The 21,909-nt window shown below is 38.7% G+C and overlaps 1 protein-coding gene across 1 annotated transcript in view; it reads left to right on the top strand.

Moving 5' to 3' along the window:
• The first annotated feature begins 12,148 nt into the window (after window positions 1–12,148).
• The window catches only part of LOC150088258 (ferry endosomal RAB5 effector complex subunit 4-like), a 433,728-nt gene continuing 423,967 nt past the window's right edge, over window positions 12,149–21,909 (top strand). Inside the window, exon 1 of the mRNA XM_090369407.1 lies at window positions 12,149–12,301. Within this exon, the coding sequence (XP_090225533.1) occupies window positions 12,203–12,301 (99 nt within the window). The 5' untranslated portion in view covers window positions 12,149–12,202. The remainder of the gene's footprint in view (window positions 12,302–21,909) is intronic.

Genomic DNA, 21,909 nt, shown 5'->3' with positions numbered 1-21,909 from the left:
TGGTACAACGATTTTGAAAACAAAATACATACTTAGAAATATATTTGGATCCATCAAAGACAAGGAAGAATAAGAAGACGTAACATAAGGAGAAAAAGGAGACGTAACATAGAACTGTACCGAAATTTTAAATCACCACTGATCATTTACGAAACGAAGGCAATGCGACTTAGACTGCTGGGGCATATTGAAAGAATGGAAGACTCCAGTGCAGTCAAACAGGCATACCAATATATACCAACAGTATCCTGAAAGAGGCCTCTGAGGTCGGGAAAACTCATGTCTAAGAATATATAAATTCATACACCGACCATTGAATAAAATTTAAAATTTAATATGACTACAATCTTTACAAAAAAAAAAAAAAAAATATTTACAATAAACTATTACGGAATGCTAAAAACTGTAATAAAAAAGATCATTTACAATAAAATTTGCTAAAATATAAAACATTAAAAGCGCTAAAAATCTGAAGCTTTCGGGAGCATCAGCTCCCTTCTTCAACAGTGATATAACTTCCTGCAACATCTCCTTAAGTAGCAGGCTCACTCAAATTCCCCACAAAATTCACAAACTCTCTACTGTCTTTAACAACATATTCGGACTGCCCCACTATGGGTGCAATTAATTTAGCCAAGTACCCTGATAGCGCATAGGAAGGACTCCCTATAAATGAAACTATATGTCTCAAGGGCACTTCTGCATTATGAATTTTTGGCAGTCCGTAGAATCGCGGGAGTTGACTACCTGTAGTGTGTAATGACCAGTAGGTCTCCTTGGAAATCTTCTCCGTGTTCAACCAGGATTGTATCAGTTTATTCACTCGCCGTTCCAGCCCCACCAACGGGTTCCTCTGGATCACCTTGTAAGTGTTATTATCTTGCAGAAGATCCAATGCCTTCTTATTATAATCTTCTGTATTCAGGACCACCGTTGATCTCCCTTTATCTGCTGGTAAAACAACTATTCCTTTGTCTCTTCTCAATTCCTCTAGAGCTTTCTTTTGACTAAGGCTGAGATTCGGGGGTGCCTTCCTCACCTGACTCAACACTGCAGCTGACTTCACCTGGATTTCATTAGCTAAAGGCTCAGGAAACTTATTAATGGCCCGTTCAATACCCATTGCTATCTCCGCAATGGGGGGTTTCGAAGACACCAGAGTGAACTTGGGGCCTAAACTAAGGACTGCCTCCTGTTCTTTAGCGAGCCTGCTACTTAAGGAGATGTTGCAGGAAGTTATATCACTGTTGAAGAAGGGAGCTGACGCTCCCGAAAGCTTCAGATTTTTAGCGCTTTTAATGTTTTATATTTTAGCAAATTTTATTGTAAATGATCTTTTTTATTACAGTTTTTAGCATTCCGTAATAGTTTATTGTAAATATTTTTTTTTTTTTTTTTTTGTAAAGATTGTAGTCATATTAAATTTTAAATTTTATTCAATGGTCGGTGTATGAATTTATATATTCTTAGACATGAGTTTTCCCGACCTCAGAGGCCTCTTTCAGGATATTGTGAGTAGTTATGGCCATATAGTTGTGCAGCATCTCCGACAGTATCAGAAGTATTGTGTAAAAGAAGCTAGACAACAACAGCATTTAAGATTTGCGTACCGTTGCAGAGCGCATGGGCTGGTACTACACGGATTTAGAGTTAAGTTACCTTTCCAGGATGTTCGATTAGTACGGGCCACTGTGCGTTTTCAAAAGAGTATTATGAATGTTTGGATTCGTAAGCTGCATGAAGATCTCAGATTTACTAGACGACAAATTGGCATGTATTTAGGTAATATTGGTAGCAATGTTTCTTCTAGACACCTAGCTCTTATTAGAAGGTTAGTCTCGGATAAAGTTGTTAGGGTAGCAGAGTCATATAGACAAAGACAAATTATGAAGTTTAATAGGTTGGTGAGTGAAAATGTGGTACAGCGATATGATAATAGCACCCATTTTATACATAATTTGAGTAATAGACAGCTCACGAAAGAACAGGAGGCAGTCCTTAGTTTAGGCCCCAAGTTCACTCTGGTGTCTTCGAAAACCCCCATTGCGGAGATAGCAATGGGTATTGAACGGGCCATTAATAAGTTTCCTGAGCCTTTAGCTAATGAAATCCGGGTGAAGTCAGCTGCAGTGTTGAGTCAGGTGAGGAAGGCACCCCCGAATCTCAGCCTTAGTCAAAAGAGAGCTCTAGAGGAAATGAGAAGAGACAAAGGAATAGTTGTTTTACCAGCAGATAAAGGGAGATCAACGGTGGTCCTGAATACAGAAGATTATAATAAGAAGGCATTGGATCTTCTGCAAGATAATAACACTTATAAGGTGATCCAGAGGAACCCGTTGGTGGGGCTGGAATGGCGAGTCAATAAACTGATACAATCCTGGTTGAACACGGAGAAGATTTCCAAGGAGACTTACTGGTCATTACACACTACAGGTAGTCAACTCCCGCGATTCTACGGACTGCCAAAAATTCATAAGGCAGAAGTGCCCTTGAGACCTATAGTTTCATTTATAGGGAGTCCTTCCTATGCGCTATCAGGGTACTTGGCTAAATTAATTGCACCCATAGTGGGGCAGTCCGAATATGTTGTTAAAGACAGTAGAGAGTTTATTTTTTTTTTTATTTTTTTTTTTATTACTCCAAAACAGCCGAAGCCTTAAAGAGGAGGAATTTGACCGTAGAAATATAGTAATCCTTCTATTTACAATCTATACACAATGTCAGGTATCAATATACAATTTCAAATATACAAAGTCAATTTACAACATATACAATGCATATCATGCGTTACAAACCATTTGCATTTTAGCAAAGCTGTGGTAACAGAGAAATTAGTATTTCTAAGCATTATGTTGTTTTCTTTTCTTGATTGTTCACATTAATTAGTTGAATTAATTGCTTTGTGTTATTAATCTTAATTGTTATACCAAAATTTTTTTTTTTTTTTCTTTTTTATACAATTGTTATTACTTAACTTAGTTCCTTGAAGAAAAAGTAAACAAAAAAAAAAAAAAAAGGATTTTTTTTTTTACTTTTTTTCCTTTTCTTTTTTTTTTTTTTTTTTTTTTTTGTTAAGGCTAAGTATACCTATCTTTATAGTATTATTATTGTTGTTATTATTAAATTAATCATTTATTTTTATTCTCTATTAGTTTGATTGAAAAACCTTTGTAGTTCTTTTATGATATTAATGTTTTCATATAGGATATCAATGTTGGAGTCGTTCAGCAGTTTTGAGGTTCTGTTGAAGTAGTGGAATCTGAGTTGATCAGTTCTGAATGGCTCTTGTGCCAGCATATTTTGTCTTCTCAAGACTCTTGGAGGACAGCTGAAGTTGATGAGGTAGAGCAGCTCGGGGGCATCGAGCTTGCCAGCCACTAGATGCATTAGGAATTTGCAGTCTGCCGCAGCTCTCCTTTGGTAGAGTGGTACAATCCCAAAGTGAATGCACCATTCATTGTAGGATTTTGTGTTCAATTCCAACCTAGATTTGTACACCAGGAATCTGACTATGGATTTCTGAATACGTTCCAGTTGTTTTATAAGAATTTTGGTGTGAGGATTCCAGATTTGAGAGACATATTCTAGAATTGGGTTGATGATCATTATGCAAGCTGTTTTTATGAGCTGTACATTAGTGAAATCAAAGCAGATTCTTTTAACCAGTCCAAGGGATTTGGAGGCCTTAGCTGTAGTTTTATTTACATGTGTGTTGAAGTTTCCCTTCTCAGAAAACCATACTCCCAAATCTGAGACCTCATGTATTCTCGATAGCTCATGATTATTAGCTTTATAGGGATAAATAATCTTGTGTTTTTTATGATAGTCTGTGACAGACATAGTGCAGCATTTGTTTAAGTTTAGTGTTAGACCATTGTTTGTGTGAATTTTGTGGGGAATTTGACTATAAATGATGATGAGAGCATGATCTCTTTTGACGTTATATCTTTATTTACATGTATTCCTATTAGTCATGCAGTATATTGTGTAAAAATGGCATTGACCAGGGATGCCTCCCTTGGTAATAGATCACTTCTCGGTGTGGAAGACATTTGCACCGGGGTAGAATTATGTTTAGCTAGTACTACCATGTTGTTTCAAGGAACTATGTATAAGCAGGTTCGCGGTACTGCCATGGGTTCACCCATTAGTGCCACCGTAGCCAATCTGGCCATGGAGGAGTTGGAAAGTAGGGTTTTTAGTGGGTGTTCGTTTCCTATTAGGAATTGGAGAAGATATGTTGATGATACCTTAGCCCTGGTCCAGAAGGGGAGGGAGGATGATGCCGTTTGCTGGCTTAATAGCTTCTCCCAATTTATACAATTTACCTCAGAGGTGGAAACGGGTGGTACCCTGTCATTTTTGGATGTATTGATCTCCAGGGTGGGTTTTAGACTTAAGACGTCAGTTTTTAAAAAACCCATGTGTAGAGGTCAATACACCCATTTCAATTCAGCACAAGCTGGACAATATAAGAATAGTGTTGCAAAAGCTTTATTTGACAGAGTAAGATCACACTGTACCACTTCTGAGGATAAAGAAAAAGAAATTAATCGTGTCACGGCAGAACTTAGAAAGTGCGGATACCCCCAGAGGATCCTGGATAGATATAGTAGAGGAGTGTCCGAACGTAGGGAGTCGTTCGTTCCGGTAGCCACCGCATACATCCCCTACTATCCGGGCCTTACTGAACATCTGGCAAGAATTTTACGGGGTTATGGGACACCCTGTGTACAGCTTCCTGGGCGGAGGCTGTGCACAGCTGTGTCTCAGGTCAAAGACCGCATACCAAAAGATCTTAGTAGTGGAGTGGTTTATAGAATAGAATGCCCGGATTGTGGGGAGTGTTATGTGGGGGAAACAAAACGACGGCTCAGGGATCGTCTGGGGGAACATTTAAATGCCATAAGAACCGCTGAATACAACAAGTCTGCTGTGGCCGAACATTTTTGGGAGAAGCAGCATCAAATCTCCCCGGAGGACGCTATTATTTTGGATCGTGCACATGGATACTGGGAACATAAATGGCTCGAGGGTTTACGGATTAGTTCATCCAGTAGGAATACAATAAACAGAGATAAAGGTATACGTATTAATCCTATCTTTGAAACAATTATATTAAGGTCGGATGAACGATTTTCTTTGCCACGTTCCCGAGACATTTCCGCTTCCAGTTCTGACCATGTGCCGATTGAACCACGTGGAGAAATACCACGTGTGGAGGTACCGTGAGCCTACTACTTAAGGAGATGTTGCAGGAAGTTATATCACTGTTGAAGAAGGGAGCTGATGCTCCCGAAAGCTTCAGATTTTTAGCGCTTTTAATGTTTTATATTTTAGCAAATTTTATTGTAAATGATCTTTTTTATTACAGTTTTTAGCATTCCGTAATAGTTTATTGTAAATATTTTTTTTTTTTTTTTTTTTTGTAAAGATTGTAGTCATATTAAATTTTAAATTTTATTCAATGGTCGGTATATGAATTTATATATTCTTAGACATATACCAACAGGTAAAAGACCAAGAGGACGCCTCCGCCAACGATGGAAGGACATCATTCGGGAGGACCTTGAAGAGCTTGGAATAACAAATTGGACAGATCGAGTGAAGGACAGAAAAGAATGCAATGTGCTTGCAGTTAAGAACCTTGGAGATTCACAGAGCTGAAGCACATCATATATCATATGATATATGATGCAAATATTATTTGTTTATGAGAACTTCACCGTTATTCTGAACTCTGATAACGCAAGTTGTTCCTAACATGCATTTTCATGATATATTTGACTGCTTAGTGTTTCTCTGCTTAGAATCTTATAGATAGCATCTTTTGTCCTCTTTAAGTTGTGCACATTAATCCGCGTGGCGCCTCCGTAGCCAGGAGCAGCAGTGCGTAGCACACGCTTCTTGATTAGACCGGGGTTCGAGCCCGTGACCACCAAATACGGAGGATGCGGAAAGGTCAGGGAATGACCAGGGTCGGGCGGGCGACGGTGCCATGCTGAGGCGGAGGTTTGGGCTGGAGGCGGTCCGTGCTGCGGTGGTTCGAGCAGGCGACGGCTGCGGCGTCCCTCCCCGACAGCATAAGCATCCCCAAAATACACCTTCCCTATTAATCTTTCAGAAAAAAAAAGATTTTCATCCCGCATGGCTTTTCATTACACACAGAGGGTGCCACGTCTGCAACGCAGACGCAGGGCGGGCAGCAGCGGCTGGGCAGAGCGTGGCAGGCGGCGACGGGAGGGCAGGGCGGCTGTCCTCCACAGCATAAACATCCCCAAAATACGCAGTTCCTATTAACACCTACAATGCATTGTGACATAATTAATGTTGAAATTATTCACAAAAATTGTGAATTGTGACGTCACAATCGATACATTCAAAACCAGCATCTAACCCAAAGCATAGCTCTAACGGGGTAACCCAGCACAGTCGTGAGCTGAGATGCCCACTTACCAATAACAGCAACAGCAGTTCAAAGCCCTAACAAAAGGCAAAAAAAAAAAAAAAAAAATTAAATTCCAAAATTTCAACTAACGTTCGAGCCCGTGCCCCCCAAATACGGAGGATGAGGAAAGGTCAGGGAATGACCGCTGCCTATCACCGGAGCAATATGGCCTTAGTTGCTAATGCTCCTAAAAACCAAAACAACAACAACATCATAGGCTTTTTTAAAATCAATAAAAAGGTTATGTACTAATTGATTGTATTCCCAGTTCTTTTCCAATACTTGTCTTAATATAAAGATTTGGTCTATAGTAGATAACAGATTATATAGTAGATAACTTTGGAATTCACCCATGTTATCTTCAGCAAATGGAGTTATTCTTTTTAGTATAATGTTTGAAAGGATTTTGTAGCATGAAGAGAGTAGAGATATTCCTCTATAATTATGGCAAATCTTTATATCTCCTTTTTTATTTATTGATAATATTAGTGAATCCTCCAATTCCGCTGGTATTCCTTTCTTTTTCCATATTAATATGATTAATTCATGTAGATTAATTCATGTTAGTGTTTCTCTGCTTAGAATCTTATAGATAGCATCTTTTGTCCTGTTTAAGTTGTGTACATTAATCCGCGTGGCGCCTCCGTAGCCAGGAGCAGCAGTGCGTAGCACACGCTTCTTGATTAGACCGGGGTTCGAGCCCGTGACCACGGCTTGGGTCGATTTCCATTTAATGATGTCTAGTAACGAGTCTTTTGTGCTTGTTTCGTAGCAAGAAAGGTTTTACAAGAGGAGGTTGTTAGCCTCCTGTTTAACCCCAAACCTGGAGGGCTAAGGTGTCTCTCTTAGTCTGGTCCCTCACCTTCGACCTGTCCGGCTTGAGGCCCTACCGGTAGCTAGGCTACCGCCAGCATGTAGTTTTTTTGGCTAGAGTTTTCCCTCCATTTTTAGTTAATTCTGAGGCAATTCCTTCCAGGCCTGGAGCTTTATTATTTTTTAGTAGTTCTATGTTTTCTTGTATTGCTTCTAATGTAAGTATAGGTGTTTCTACATCGCAGGTGTACTGTATATATATATTGCTCTGCTCAAAGGTTAAAGTAAGTGTTTCACAATTTAGCAGTTGACTAAAGAACTCTCTCCAACTTTCAGCAATTGTGTCATCAGTAGATAGTATCTGGTTCTTTTTGTCCTTGATCATAGTACAGTAGTCGGCATTTGTATTCCTAATTTTTGATTTTTTTAACTGCATGATAGAATATTCTTTGGTTATTTGAAGCGTATTGATTTTTAATTTCCTTCAGTCATTCTTGTTGAAATTGTCTTTTTTGTTGTCTAATTTCCTTCCTGATTTCCTTACAGCTGTCTCTGTACCTTTGTTCGCCTTCGTTATCTAATAATTTCGGAGCCAGTTTAGTCTGTCACTCTTCTTTTTATTCACAGCTTGTTCATAGATATTGTTAAAGCAGTTATTTTTTTGCTTTCTTTGGATTCCAACGATATTTTCTGCTGTTTCTTTGATGCTACTTTTAATGTGATTCCAGGGTTCTTCTACGGCTTGGCCCATTCCATTTCCTTCGGCATTAAGCGGCTGCCCCAATTATCCGAAGTTTCACGAAAATAGTTAAAAATACAAAGTACCCCCCCCCCCCCTTTACAATTAGTTCACTGTACAATCAAATCACGTTACGACGAACTCACCATAGTAAAGTACCTTTCACTATACGATGTGTAGTAAGCGCCGGTCATTGTGATCACGTTCGTGAATTGAATTTTAATTCAATTAAACAGCGATTCAAATTAGCGAAAATAGGATATTAAGCACAAATTTACTCTTTATTACCTTACCAATTAAAAAATTAAATGATACGTGAAATTCGGAAAAATATACGTGAAAATCGGAATAATTAATACGCACTGTAATATGTACATACTAACTAAACTAGTTGACATTTCTGTTCACTGACATTTGTGGGTGGGGGTTAAAATTTAAAACAGTAAAAAGATAAGCAATCAATAACAAAAAACACGGCACACACAAATTGCAAGTAACACAATATGTGCCGCAAGTGAGAAAGGAGTAACGAGTTACAAAGCTTTAAAAATAGGAATGAAGAGAAGATTCTGAAAATTATTTTTTTTATATGATTGAAGATTCCATGGAAGCGTAAACACATTTCACCATAATAACCCACAGAATTCCGGCTGTCGGTATTATCGTAAATTCAATAAGATCGAGTTTACTATCCGTTTATGATAGATTGCACTAACAGAAAAGCCCAATAAACAGGTGACTGCTAATTGTTTTTATTGTTTTATGGTTGTGACTTCCAGAAATCTGACCGAACTACGTGGTACGGTCAGAGACAATCACAGGGTAATCTCCAGTACTGAGGTCTCCTGCCCCGATTAAACGGCATTTTGTCCCAATTAAGCGAAGTAAACCCCGGCTATTTTCTCGATTGGTTTCTGTTTTTAAGATTTGCCCTAAATAAATGGCTGGCCCAAATAACCGGAATGCACTGTATATATATACAAATTGTATATAACCATACAAATAAATCAGAATGGGAGTTAAAATAAAAAATAAAATAATGCCAGCAGTATGGCAAGACAAGAGCGAAAATAAATTAAACCTAAATTAAATCAAACCAAGCAGGGAGGGAAGAGAGGGGTAACAAGAGTAAAAATATTGTAGCAGCAACTCTAAAAAGTGTGTTTTTGGTTTATTTTTTTTTTTTATTGTAGTGGTTTTCATCTCTGTTGGTGATATTTCACATAAATTTGGACCAAATTGGCTTTTAAAATTGGCTTTTAAAATTCCATGAATTATTATTCTTATATTTAGATTTTCTAAATTATTTTAGAGTTTCTGCTGCAATATTTTTAATCCCCTCTCTTCCCTCCCTGCTTGGTTTGATTTAATTTAGGTTTAATTTCGACTATTTTCGCTCTTATTTTGCCATACTGCTGGCGTTATTTTATTTTAACTCCCATTCTAATTTATTTGTATGGTTATATTTCAAGCATCATGTAGAGGAATATGCTTTTTGCTGCCTTTGATGTATGCTGTACCTTTTTTATTTTTTATTATGAAAGATTCCGGTTCCAACTATTTTAAACGTTATTCAAATATATATATAGTGTAATATAGCACCTTTATATGAAGCATAATACAAAACACAGTGTGAAACACCATATACTGTAAGTACTTTAAACAAGGAACCTTACACGAAGCACTTAAATACACTACACACACACAACACCAGGTACTCAAACACCACGTTTCCAATTAAACAGGGTTCTTGAGTTTACCAATACAATTCAAGGTAAAGATATTACTGCACTTCTGTCTCATTAAAGATAATTCAGTGTAAAGTAGCAAATCTTATTTCGCCTCTTCTCTTAAACACTCTAGATGCAAAAGTATTAAGAGCGTTAAAAGCTGTTTGAGTCTGCGTTAGAAGGAATTTGTTTTCTCCATCAAGAGAGCCCACAGTCAATTGGGGCTCAAGCCGAAGATCAGTATAAAAGTGACAATCCAAGAGAATGTGGTCGACGTCCTCAACACAACCACAAAGACAAAGCGGCGTAGGTGACAAACCTAATTTATGCAACTTGTAATTAATACTGCTATGGCCAGACAGCAGGTACATACCATATAACCCAGGAGAGAACCATAGGTATTCCTTTTTCTTGAAATACACAACAGCAGGCAAAAATTCCTTCGTCACTTTCCACAGGTCCGAATTATTCCAATCAGCTTGCCACTTAGCCAAGAAATTTAATTGAATTTAAATTTCTTGGCTAAGTTTAATTTAATTGAATATCATTTAAAGATATGGGAACTGCTTTTTTCAGGTGATAATTTAAATAGCGATACTGGGTCTCGTACTGTATTGATAATTTCCCTGTTATGATCTGCAGAGCTGCTGTTGAAATAGTTCTACAGGCCCTCGACATCATTAACAGAGTAGCACGTTTTGCCTGTTGCAACTGCTTTATTATAGCGGTCTTGGTCGCCCTATAACCCCAAGAGCCAGAGTCGTACGTAATGATGGACAGGAAGACCGAATAATAGTAAAGTCTCAAGGAGTGTCCCTTCAAACCCCAGTCCTGTCTGATTACTTGTCTTAATCTGGATAGAAAAATCTTACATTTTTCTTTCATATGCTTAGAATGAGGAATAAAACTCAGTGAATCATCAAGCGTCATGCCCGAAAACTTTGTTGTTGAGTTGTATTTAATTGACTGAGCCTTGTATTTTATTACACGAGGGCGCTGTCTATCTAGCTTACCTTTTAGTAGCATTTGTGAAGTCTTACTAGTTGAAACTTGAAGCATATGCACCCATTCAGATAATGCATTTAATACATGATAAGCCACCTCTTCAATGGATTTCCTTGAATTACCTTGAACTAAAATAGTTAAGCCTACATAGGCGACCACTGATGTCTCATCAAAACGTCTGAACAACCAAGAGTCAAAAACAAAGTTCCAGCATTGTACAAACTAATATAAGCAAAAAGTTCCATGAACATCAGGCCGCAAGTGAACCGATTTCGAGATAATGCACATTTTCTGTTGAGATCCAACACTGACTATGGGAGCACTAGTTTAGCAAAAAGTTATGAACCCTTTGCTAAGTGTGGTTTTAGTAAACATAATATAATTTATTTTTAATTTTTAGTGTGAACACCACAGGATTTTACAGATGTTATATGTTACAGGATGTTATAAAAGTTGTTCAAAATGCTGTCCTTGCATCCTTACGCAGCTTTTTAGTCTTCTCTGCATTCAGTTGCGCATTCTATCAGGCATTCCTGGGTCATTTCTGATTTGCTGAAACGCTCCTTCAGCCCGAGGAACTTTTTCCAGGAGGACAATGCGCCTCCCCACACAGAGGCGTGGTGACTAGAACATGGTTCGAAGAGCATTCTGCATTCCATGGCCTCCCCGTTCACTGGACATGAACCCTGTCTTTGGGATGCTGTGGAAAGGTCCGTTCGAGCTTTGGATCCTCCACCCAGGAATTATGGACAGCAGCACGGATGGAAATACCTGTGGAACGCTTTCGTGAACTAGTGGACTCAATGCCTCGCCGTGTGACTGCCCTTATCTGGGCGAAAGGTGGGCCTACCCGTTACTAGGTAGGTATCTCACGATGTCTGTCCACTCAGTGTATATGCTTTGCCGGTCGGTGAAGTCACTCCTAGTTCGTCTGGTGATAGGGATAATGGTTTGGCTCCGAGGTATGCGCTCTAGCCGAGATGCATCCCTTAATATTTGGGGTTGAGAAGCGAACTTGGCCCATTTTCACTGGGTACAATATATAGAGACAGATGGATAGAGAGCTTCGTTATTCATGTGCTACCCACAAAGATTATAATTTGGAACAGATGCAGTTACAGGATTTTTGAAAAGAGGATGCTAAAGCCACTGCGTTAGCACCCTCTTTTCAAAAATCATTAATTTTTATTTTAAAAATTAATGATATTGGGATCATTAATTTTTAATCAATAAAAGCAGTAAAAATATGCGCATTATTATAATTAGAAGGGATGGCCGTAGCAGTACCTACCCGGAACTTCCCCTAATGGAAGACATTCGGAAAAAAAAAAACCGATTGCTGTTAACGTGCAGTTGTAATTGTGAATCTTAGATGGCGCATTGTTTCAGCGCATTGAATTATCCCTTCTGTTCTTTTATTTTGGTGGAATTACGCTGTCTGCTATTTTAGAGACTGTTTACCTTTATATGTTTTGTTGTGCAAAAATGATGCCTTTTTCAAAAATGAGGTCACTTTATAAAGAAATATCAGGTAGTCAGATTGCAAGATATGTAATGGAGGATTATGTAAGTATACTCAAAGAAATTTAAAATGTTTTATTTTCATATACATATTTTTAGCGATTTGCTAATGTACCGGTTATAGTTGTCAACTGTATTTCTTAGGAAAAAACTCATATTTGAACAGCTTTGGTTAATGTGCATTTACTGGGGCAATCGGACTAAAAAGATGATTTTAAAAGCATTAACAATGATTACTCATGCACGTCAACCGAAGTGACTTTTTTTTTTTTCCCCTTCACATCCCACACACTTCCTTCGTCTTCTCCGGGCTGAAGTCGATCTTTCTATGGCAATCGACCCCAGGGGCTCACATCTGGTGAGTATGGGCTTGGCACACCACAGGGGCCTGAGCTGGATAGATGTGCGGAAATTTGCCTTTAACCAGTGGGTGGAGTTTGGTAAATAAATTTGATGAATTTGAGGTATTGCTCAAAACATCAAAGGCAGATATTGTTGGGATATCAGAGACGTGGTGTCACACAGATATAAGTAATGCGGAACTGGAATTTGGGGAATACAATGAGTATAGAAAGGATAGACAGGACAGGAGGGGAGGAGGGGTTATGCTATTAATTAAGAAACACATAAAGTCCAAGGAAGTGAAGCCAGTTGACATCGATGGACAGGGCAGTGTCGAGTCAGTTTGGTGTGACATAAGCATAGGGAAATCAAAATTGAGAGTAGGAGTGTGCTATAGGCCTAATGACTCTGATGAGTATAATAAGATATTGTACAGGGAAATAGAGTGGGCCAGTAAATCAGAGAGTCTTATAATGGGGGATTTTAATTTCCCAGATATTGACTGGAATTTGTGGGTTGGTCATTCGCATACTAGCAAGGCTTTTGTGGATTTATTGGATGATTGTTTTCTACATCAGCATGTTCGTGAGGCAACAAGAGGGAGCAATACTCTTGATCTGATTATCAGTAGTGATTCTTCATGCATTAAGAACCTGCAGATAAATGAACCACTAGGTGGCAGTGATCACAGTGTGTTGAAGTGGGATTTACTCAAGGAGGTAACTACCATCAGAGGTAAAGGGAAGGGTTTTTGTTTTCGTAAAGGAGACTATGATGGTCTGAGACAGTATTTAAATTCTGTACAGTGGGACCAACTGATGATGTTACCAACAGCAAACTCAAAATGGGAAGCATTCAAGGAACTAATCTTGGAGGCTACCAGGCTTTACATACCAACTAAGAAATATTGTTCAAGGTTTAGGCCTAAATGGTTGTCAGATGAACTAATGAGACATGTGGCAGAGAAGAAAAATGCATGGGATACATACAAATTAATGGGTGACATGGAAGCCTATGATAGATATAAGTTGGTCTGTAACCAAGTCACAAAGGAGATTAGGCAGGCAAAGGCAGACTACGAAAAATCCTTGGCAAAGGATGCAAAGAAAAACAGAAAAGAGTTCTTTACATACTTGAACTTGAGAAGGAAAGGGATGAATCAGATTGGTCCACTGGATATTGATGGTTCAACAGTTGAGGATCCTGCTCAGGTGGCTAACAATCTAAACGAGTATTTTGCATCTACATTCACGCATGAGGAGTTATTCAGGAAGGAGAATGATGTAGGTAAAGTAAACATTGGCAATGAGCTGGATGATTTTGTAATAACTGAGAGGAAAGTGGAGGAGAGATTGTTGAGGATAAACTACAGACCAGGTGATTGTGAAGACTATGACAAAAGCCTCTACATGCAAATGGAATGGGCAAGTAAGCGTCAATGCCTTATTATGGGTGATTTCAATTTCCCTCTAATTGATTGGAGTAAATGGGAAGGAAACTCGACATGGGGAACAAAATTTTTAAATCAACTTGATGACTGTTATTTGTATCAACATGTCAGGGAAAGTACTAGAGAAAAGAATATCCTAGACCTCATCATCACACATGAATCAGATGACATAACAGGGCTGACAGTAGAGGAACCAGTAGCAGGAAGTGATCACGGAGTTCTACGGTGGATGATGACGAGAGAGGTAGCAGAAGTAAAAGGCAAAGGAATGGGTTTTAATTTCAGAAAAGGAAATTACGATGCCTTAAGGTACTACATGGCCTCTATTAACTGGGTAGATATCGCGCAGAGAATGAATACAATTGAACTGTGGTACGCTTTTAAAACATTAATCACAGATGCCTTGAATGCGTATATACCATTAAAAAAATACTCCACGAGAAGGGTTCCAAGTTGGATGAATAGTGAAGTTGCCACATTACTTGAGCAAAAAAAGGTGGCATGGAAACGTTACAGAGCAATAAAAAGTACTGAAGCCTATAACAGCTACAAGGTGATGTGTAATAGAGCCACAGAAAAGGTTCGACAGGCAAAGGCAGTTTATGAGAAATCACTAGCAAACAGAGCAAAGAGGGGGGATAAAGAATTCTTCACATATATAAATGCCAAGAAGAGCAGGACAAACCAGATCGGACCTTTACGTAAGGGAAAGGGGATAGTAATAAATACACCAGCTGCCGTTGCAGATGAACTCAACAGTTACTTTGCATCGATATTTACAAATGAAAAGCCTTTTGTGGCAATGGGAAATTGTGGGAGCGAAGTTAAAAAATATGTAATTAATGATATTGAAATTTCGCAAGATTATTTAATGAAAAAACTTTCAAGCCTACAGACTAGTAAGGCTCCTGGAGTTGATGGAATATACCCTATAATCTTGAGAGAGGCGGCAAGCGAGTGCATTGAACCACTGAGGCTGGTTATGCGAGCATCACTAGACTCTGGGAGATTCCCTTGGATTGGAAAAGTGCAAATGTATCTCCCATACATAAGGGTGGCTCTAAAAGTGAAGTGGGAAATTATCGACCTGTCAGTCTGACTTCAGTAGTAGGGAAAATCATGGAGGCATTGATCAAGGGTGGAATTCAGGATCATTTGGATCGAATTGAAATTCTCAAGGATACTCAGCATGGTTTTGTAAAGGGAAAATCATGTTTAACAAATCTGGTTCGCTATTTCGAAAGGGTCACTCACGAGCTGGATTTAGGGAATAATTTCGACATTGTTTATTTAGATTTCAGCAAAGCTTTTGACTCAGTCCCACATGAGCGGTTGCTTTATAAGCTGGAACAGGTTGGAATCACTGGGAAAATCCTTAGATGGATAGAAGGATGGCTTCAGGGCAGGAGGCAGAGGGTTGTGATAAATGGCTATTCCTCAGATTGGGTTGATGTAAGAAGTGGGGTTCCCCAAGGATCAGTATTAGCACCACTGTTGTTTTTAATTTTCATAAACGACATTGATGAAGGGATAGAGGGCGTGATGTCTAAATTTGCAGATGATGTTAAAATTGGTAGAGTAGTTAATGATCACTGTCAAGCTGAGCTTCTTCAGAGAGACCTAGATAGACTTCAAGAATGGTCAGAAAAATGGCAGCTGTGCTTTAATCCAACAAAGTGTAAGGTATTACACCTGGGAAACAGTAATCCCAAAATAACTTATTCACTTGGTGGAGTTCAACTAAACCCAGTACTGGAGGAAAGGGACTTGGGTGTTACGATACGGTCAGACATGAAATTCTCTGAGCATTGTAAACAGGTTGCAAGGAAGGCCCATGGTGTCCTATCGATGATCTATCGAACTTTTGCAAGTAGAGATAGGGACGTGATAATCCCATTATATAAGGCCTATGTTAGACCACACTTGGAATACTGTGTTCAAGTATGGAGACCGCACCTAAAGAAAGACATCGAGCTTCTTGAAAGGGTGCAAAGAAGGGTAACTCGCCTGGTGAGATCGGCAAAAGGGCGTCCTTATGAAGAAAGACTTCGAATATGTGGGCTGCAGAGTTTGGAAACTAGACACCTTAGAGGAGATTTGATTGAGGTGTTTAAGGCTCTGAGAGGCATCAGTAAAATGAATGAGGACAAAATTTTCAAGATTATAAATGATGCTAGAACTAGGGGACATAAATTCAAGTTACGGGGGGAAATGTTTAGATTGGACTGCAGGAAGTTTTATTTTAGCCAGCGAGTTATAAATTACTGGAATAAGTTGCCTTCATGGGTGGTAGAGGCCGACAGTTTGGGGAAATTCAAAGGTCATCTGGATAGTACTTTCGGGTAAGGGAAGCGCATAGGATGATAGGATTAATCTCCTTTTTATTTAATTTTTAATTTCATTTTATTATTTTTATTTATTTATTAATTATTATTATTATTTATTTATTTAATTTTTGTTTTTATCATTGTTTTGTTCGGATTTTTTTTTTTTTTTTTTTTTCTGGCTGGTGCAGCATAAGCCATAGGCTTTCTTGCACCATACGGCCGTTAGTAATACTAATACTAATACTAAAACATAAAAAAGGCACCTGGGGTGGATGGGATCTATCCAGTTATATTAAAGGAGGCAGCAAAGGAAGTATGCAAACCCCTAGCCATAATTATGAGAGCTTCTTTGGACTCAGGGGAGGTACCCATAGACTGGAGATGTGCAAATGTAACCCCAATTCACAAAGGAGGATCAAAGGCTGACACAAGTAATTATAGACCTGTTAGTTTAACTTCTGTTCCAGGTAAATTAATGGAGGCACTGGTTAAAGAAGCACTGCAGGATCATGTAGACAAGAATTCCGTTATAGCGCAGACGCAGCATGGTTTTGTTAAGGGCAGGTCTTGCCTGACCAATTTGATTGGATACTATGATGTAGTCACAAAAGAACTGGATGCAGGGAATAACTTCGATATTATATATTTGGATCTTAGAAAGGCTTTCGATACTGTTGCACATGGAAGACTCTGCACAAATTGGAGCAGTGTGGCATTGGAGGCAAATTGCTGCTATGGATAGGGGGATGGTTGAGTGGCAGAAGACAGAGTGGTAATCAATGGACACTGCTCAACGTGGACTAATGTTATTAGTGGAGTTCCTCAAGGTTCAGTGTTGGGTCGGTTGTTGTTTTCGGTGTTTATGAATGATATTGATGATGGGATATCAAGTTTAATGTCCAAGTTTGCAGATGATACAAAGGTTGGCAGGGTCGTTAAGGACACTACTGACGCTATGCTGCTGCAACAGGATCTGGAAAGGTTGAACAGATGGGCTGAGAGGTGGCAAATGAAGTTTAACATTGACAAATGTAAAGTACTACATATGGGAAACAGTAACCCCAGAGCAACGTATCAACTCTGCTCTACTACACTGACAGTGGTGGAGAATGAAAAGGACCTGGGGGTAATTGTGCAGGCAGATATGAAGTTCTCTGAGCAGTGCAGACGAGCTGCAAGAGTAGCTCATGGTGTCTTGTCAATGATATACAGGAATTTTTCTAGCAGGGATAAGGAGGTGATTATTCCCTTGTATAAGGCAATGGTTAGGCTACATCTTGAGTACTGTATACAGGTCTGGAGGCCTCATTTCAAGAAGGATGTAGAGCTGCTGGAACGGGTACAGAGAAGGGCAACAAGATTAGTAAATGGAACAAAGGGTTGCTCTTACGAAGAAAGGCTTAAGTTTTGCAAATTGCAGTGTCTGGAGACTAGGCACCGGCGAGGTGATCTGATAGAGGTGTATAAGGCTTTGAATGGTTTGAGCATGCTCAATGCCAATGGGATTCTTCATCTTGCTCAGAATAATCACCTCAGAGGGCATAAATAGAAATTGAGGAAGGACGGATGTCGGATAGATGTGCGGAAATTTGCCTTTGGCCAGCGGGTGGTTGGTTGGTGGAACCGACTTCCATCACTTGTTGTTGAAGTTGATAGCCTAAACAAATTTAAAGCTCAACTGGACAGGTATTTCGAACGAACGGAGGGGTGAAATTGGAGTGGGTTTTTTTTTTTTTTTTTTTGGCTGATGCTGAATAAGCTTGCTTTCTTGCATCATATGCCTCTACTAATGCTAATGCTAATTGCTGGAACAAACTTCCATCTGTCATTGTGGAAGTTGATAGGTTAAAAAAATTTAAGGAGGAACTGGACAAACATTTAGAGGGAATTGTTTTGGAAATTTTTTTTGGCTGATGCTGCATAAGGCCATACACTTGCTTCCTTGCATCACATGCCACTACTACATCATCATTCTTCTCTTTCTTGGTGATTCCCTTTTGACTCTCTCTCAGGGTAACTTGTGATTTTTTTTTTTTTTTTTTTTTTTTTTGTCTGTTACAGCATAAGCCTCAGGCTTCCATAGCTAATAATAATAATAACAGTGAAACTGTGCAGAGAAGCAAGCTGTAATTATAGAAAATCGACTGCTAGATGCAAGCTGTCAATTACCTTTTTTTTCCACCTTTTTTCCCTCTTATGTAGATATCTGCATAGTATCTTGTATTGGATGGCACATGAACATCCTTAGTACACTGTGTTTAATGCAGAACTCTGCAAAAGGCCAGAAATGTGTATAATGTTTTCTATTAATACTAATACTTAGCCAATCTATTGTAAGGTATGGACAGGTGATGTAGGATTTTTTTTTTTTACTTATTATTATTACTACTAGCCATATAGTGCAAGGAAGCCTGAGGCTTATGCTGCATCAGCTAAAAAAAAAAAAAATTTTGAGTTACCCTGTGAGAGCGAGAGAGAGAATCAGAAGTAGAAGGGAATCACCAAAAAAGAGAAGAATGATGATACCCAGCTCAGGACCCTGGTTGTGTCAAGCCCATACCAGACGTGAGTCCTTGGGGTCTATGCTGCATAACTTACTTTCTAGCACCATTTTTCACTTCAACTACTAATACTGAATTGTCAGTTGTGAGGTCTCTATATTAGACTGCAGTAGTTCATCAAATTTTCATTAACCACTTACAGGTTAAGGTGTTTTTCACATGTAAAATTTCCTGTGTAATATTTTCTTATTTACTGGATAACTTCCTAGAAGATTTCCAAGAAATAGGTCAGAACAAACTGTGGGCAAAGCTTTCTATGACAACCCCACCATAGCTGATTGCTTGATATCTTTCCAGTTCACAGCACTATTGCTTCCTTCCTGTCGGTAGCAGAAATAGTCTCAATTGTGGTTCTTAAGTAATACTTCTAAAGTTGAAATGGTCCCTTGATCTATAGGTTTCTGTGGGGAGGTGATAGTGATAGTAATGGAGGCATGTGATGCAAGAAAGCAAGTGCATGAGCTTATGTAGCATCAGCCAAAAAAAAAAACAATTTAATACATCCATTCCCTCTAAAAGTTTGTCCAGTTCCTCCTTGAATTTATTCAAGGATGTTTGGGAGAAAGGAACACTAATTTGATGGTACAATTCTACAATATAAGAATTACTGTTGAGGATTAACAATGCCTTATATTACATGTTCTTGTCCAACAAATATATTTCTATTTTTGATACAAAATAGTACAGAAATAGGCTTGGAAAAGCTTTGCAGTAATCCATGTTTTGTAATATTGTACAGTTTAGCCTAATTCATATAATGCAAACTTAGTAGCATGGTAGTAGTATTGCTGCGTAACTTGTGTATCGATAGGAACATTTGAAAGTCTTGCTAGCTTGCAAGTGACCACTCCATAAGTTCCAGTCAATATCTGGAAAGTTAAAATCCCCCATTACAAGACATTATGATTTACTGGCCCAATCTATTTCTCTGCACAACTGTTTGTTGTACTCATCAGAGTTATTAGGACTATAACACATTCCTACTCTCGTTTTCCCTTTCCCAGTGATTCAACAAACTGATTCAACATCAAACTGATTCAACATTGCACTGTCCACCCATATCAACTGGATGCACTTCCTTAGATTTTGTGTTTCTTAACTAACAGCATAACCCTTCCTGTACTGTCTGTCCTTTCTGTGCACATTGTACTCCCCAAATTCCAATTCTAAAACATGTCTGTGTGACACCATGTCTCTGATACCCCAACAATATCTGCCTTTGATGTCTTGATCAGCACTTCAAATTCATCAAATTTATTTACTATACTTCTAGCATTGGTGTATGTGCGAGTATACATACACCTGTTCTTACTCTTAGTTACCCTAACACAGCCCATGTATTTGTTCCATGATGACTACCAGTAGCTCTTGAAATCCCCAGCAACCTGCTCTCTAGGCTGCTGTTCATTACAATAGAAGCAGTGCAAGAATCACTTTCGCCTCTGCCTGCGGCTACTGTTAATCTTTTAGTCTGTGAATACCCGCAAGCTAGCAGTTTTCTGACACACCTAACATTGCCTTGATAGCATCAGCAAATATTCTTGCACCCTATCTATTTAAGTGTATCCCATCCCTGTAGAAGCAGTCCCTGTTAGAGTTTGAGTCGGGCCTACAAAGCCCATTATCCTCATACTCCTATTGAGCACGTATAAGACATCTGCTTTGGCAATATCATGTCCCATTCCTGATAGCTCTACAAACAATCTCATAACACCTTGATTCAGACCCCCGCCCACCCCCCCCCCCCCCCCCCCCCCCGCTCTGTTATCTCCAGAGCCACACACTCCCACTAGCTTGCTTTGCTTTGGTCAGAAGTATGATTTTCCTTCAAATTTAATATAATAAAAAATATTTCAGTAAACAAATATATCTAATGCAGTTATAACACTATGCACTATTCGATGGTGATGATCCTGCTCAGATAGCTGACAAACTGAATGGGTATTTAGTGTCTACATTCACAAATGAGAAATTCTGTAAATAAGGGAGGATAAAGTTTACTAAACTTTGACAGGGGAAATGATTTTGTAATAGGGAGTAGAAATTGTTGAAGTTAAACATAAAAAAGGCACCTGGGGTGGATGGAATCTATCCAGTTATATTGGAGGAGGCAGCGAGGGAAGTTAGCATACCTTTAGCCATATTTATGAGAACTTACATAGATTCAGGGGAGGTCCCCATGGGCTGGACATTTTTTATTTATTTATTTTTTTTTTTATGGAAACCCCAAACAAGAAAGGTATCAAAACCTATAGTACTTAGTACCGTGCATGGGTTGAAAGAGAAGTATGGAGGGGATGCTGAAAACTTTGTTCTAGAGACTAAACATGGGTTTCACCACTTGTGGAAATGTATTCCCAATTAACAAAGGGGGTTTAATGGGTGACACAAATAATTATAGGCCTGTTAGTTTAACTTTTGTTCTGGGGAAAATAATGGAGTCGCTGGTTAAAGAAGTGATGCAGGATCACCTAGACAAGACTGCAGTAATAGTTCAGACACAGCATAGGTTTGTTAAGGGGAAGTCTTGCCTAACCAATTTGATTGGATACTACGATGTGGTCACAAGGGAACTAGATGCAGAAAATAATTTTGATATCATATACAGTAAGTCCTCGTAAACACTTGTTTACACTACACGAATTTTATCATACACGATTTATAAATAGAGGGAACGATATCGTATATAACATGAACCAAATTCGCTTATGTACAATTTCCCTTTGTGTTTACAAGAAATGGTAGTCAAACGTGGAATCACCCCAACTGAATGTAACACGATAGTAATGAAGAGAATATTCTGAAAATGTATTTGTTTTTTATATCAGTGAAGGGGAACACATTTCACTACAATAAAGTAAAAACCCATACAATTCCAGTCGGTATTATCACAAATGCAATTAGATTGAGTTTACTACCAGTGTATAACAGATTCCACTAGCAGAAATGCAACTGGGAATTGTTTTATGGTAG

This window comes from Mastigoproctus giganteus, chromosome 3, assembly GCF_048544385.1.
Source record: "Mastigoproctus giganteus isolate SK-2022 chromosome 3, ASM4854438v1, whole genome shotgun sequence".
Lineage (NCBI taxonomy): Eukaryota > Metazoa > Arthropoda > Arachnida > Uropygi > Thelyphonidae > Mastigoproctus > Mastigoproctus giganteus.
Note: the sequence above shows the minus strand (reverse complement) of the source record. Positions and strands in the feature narration are given on the sequence as shown.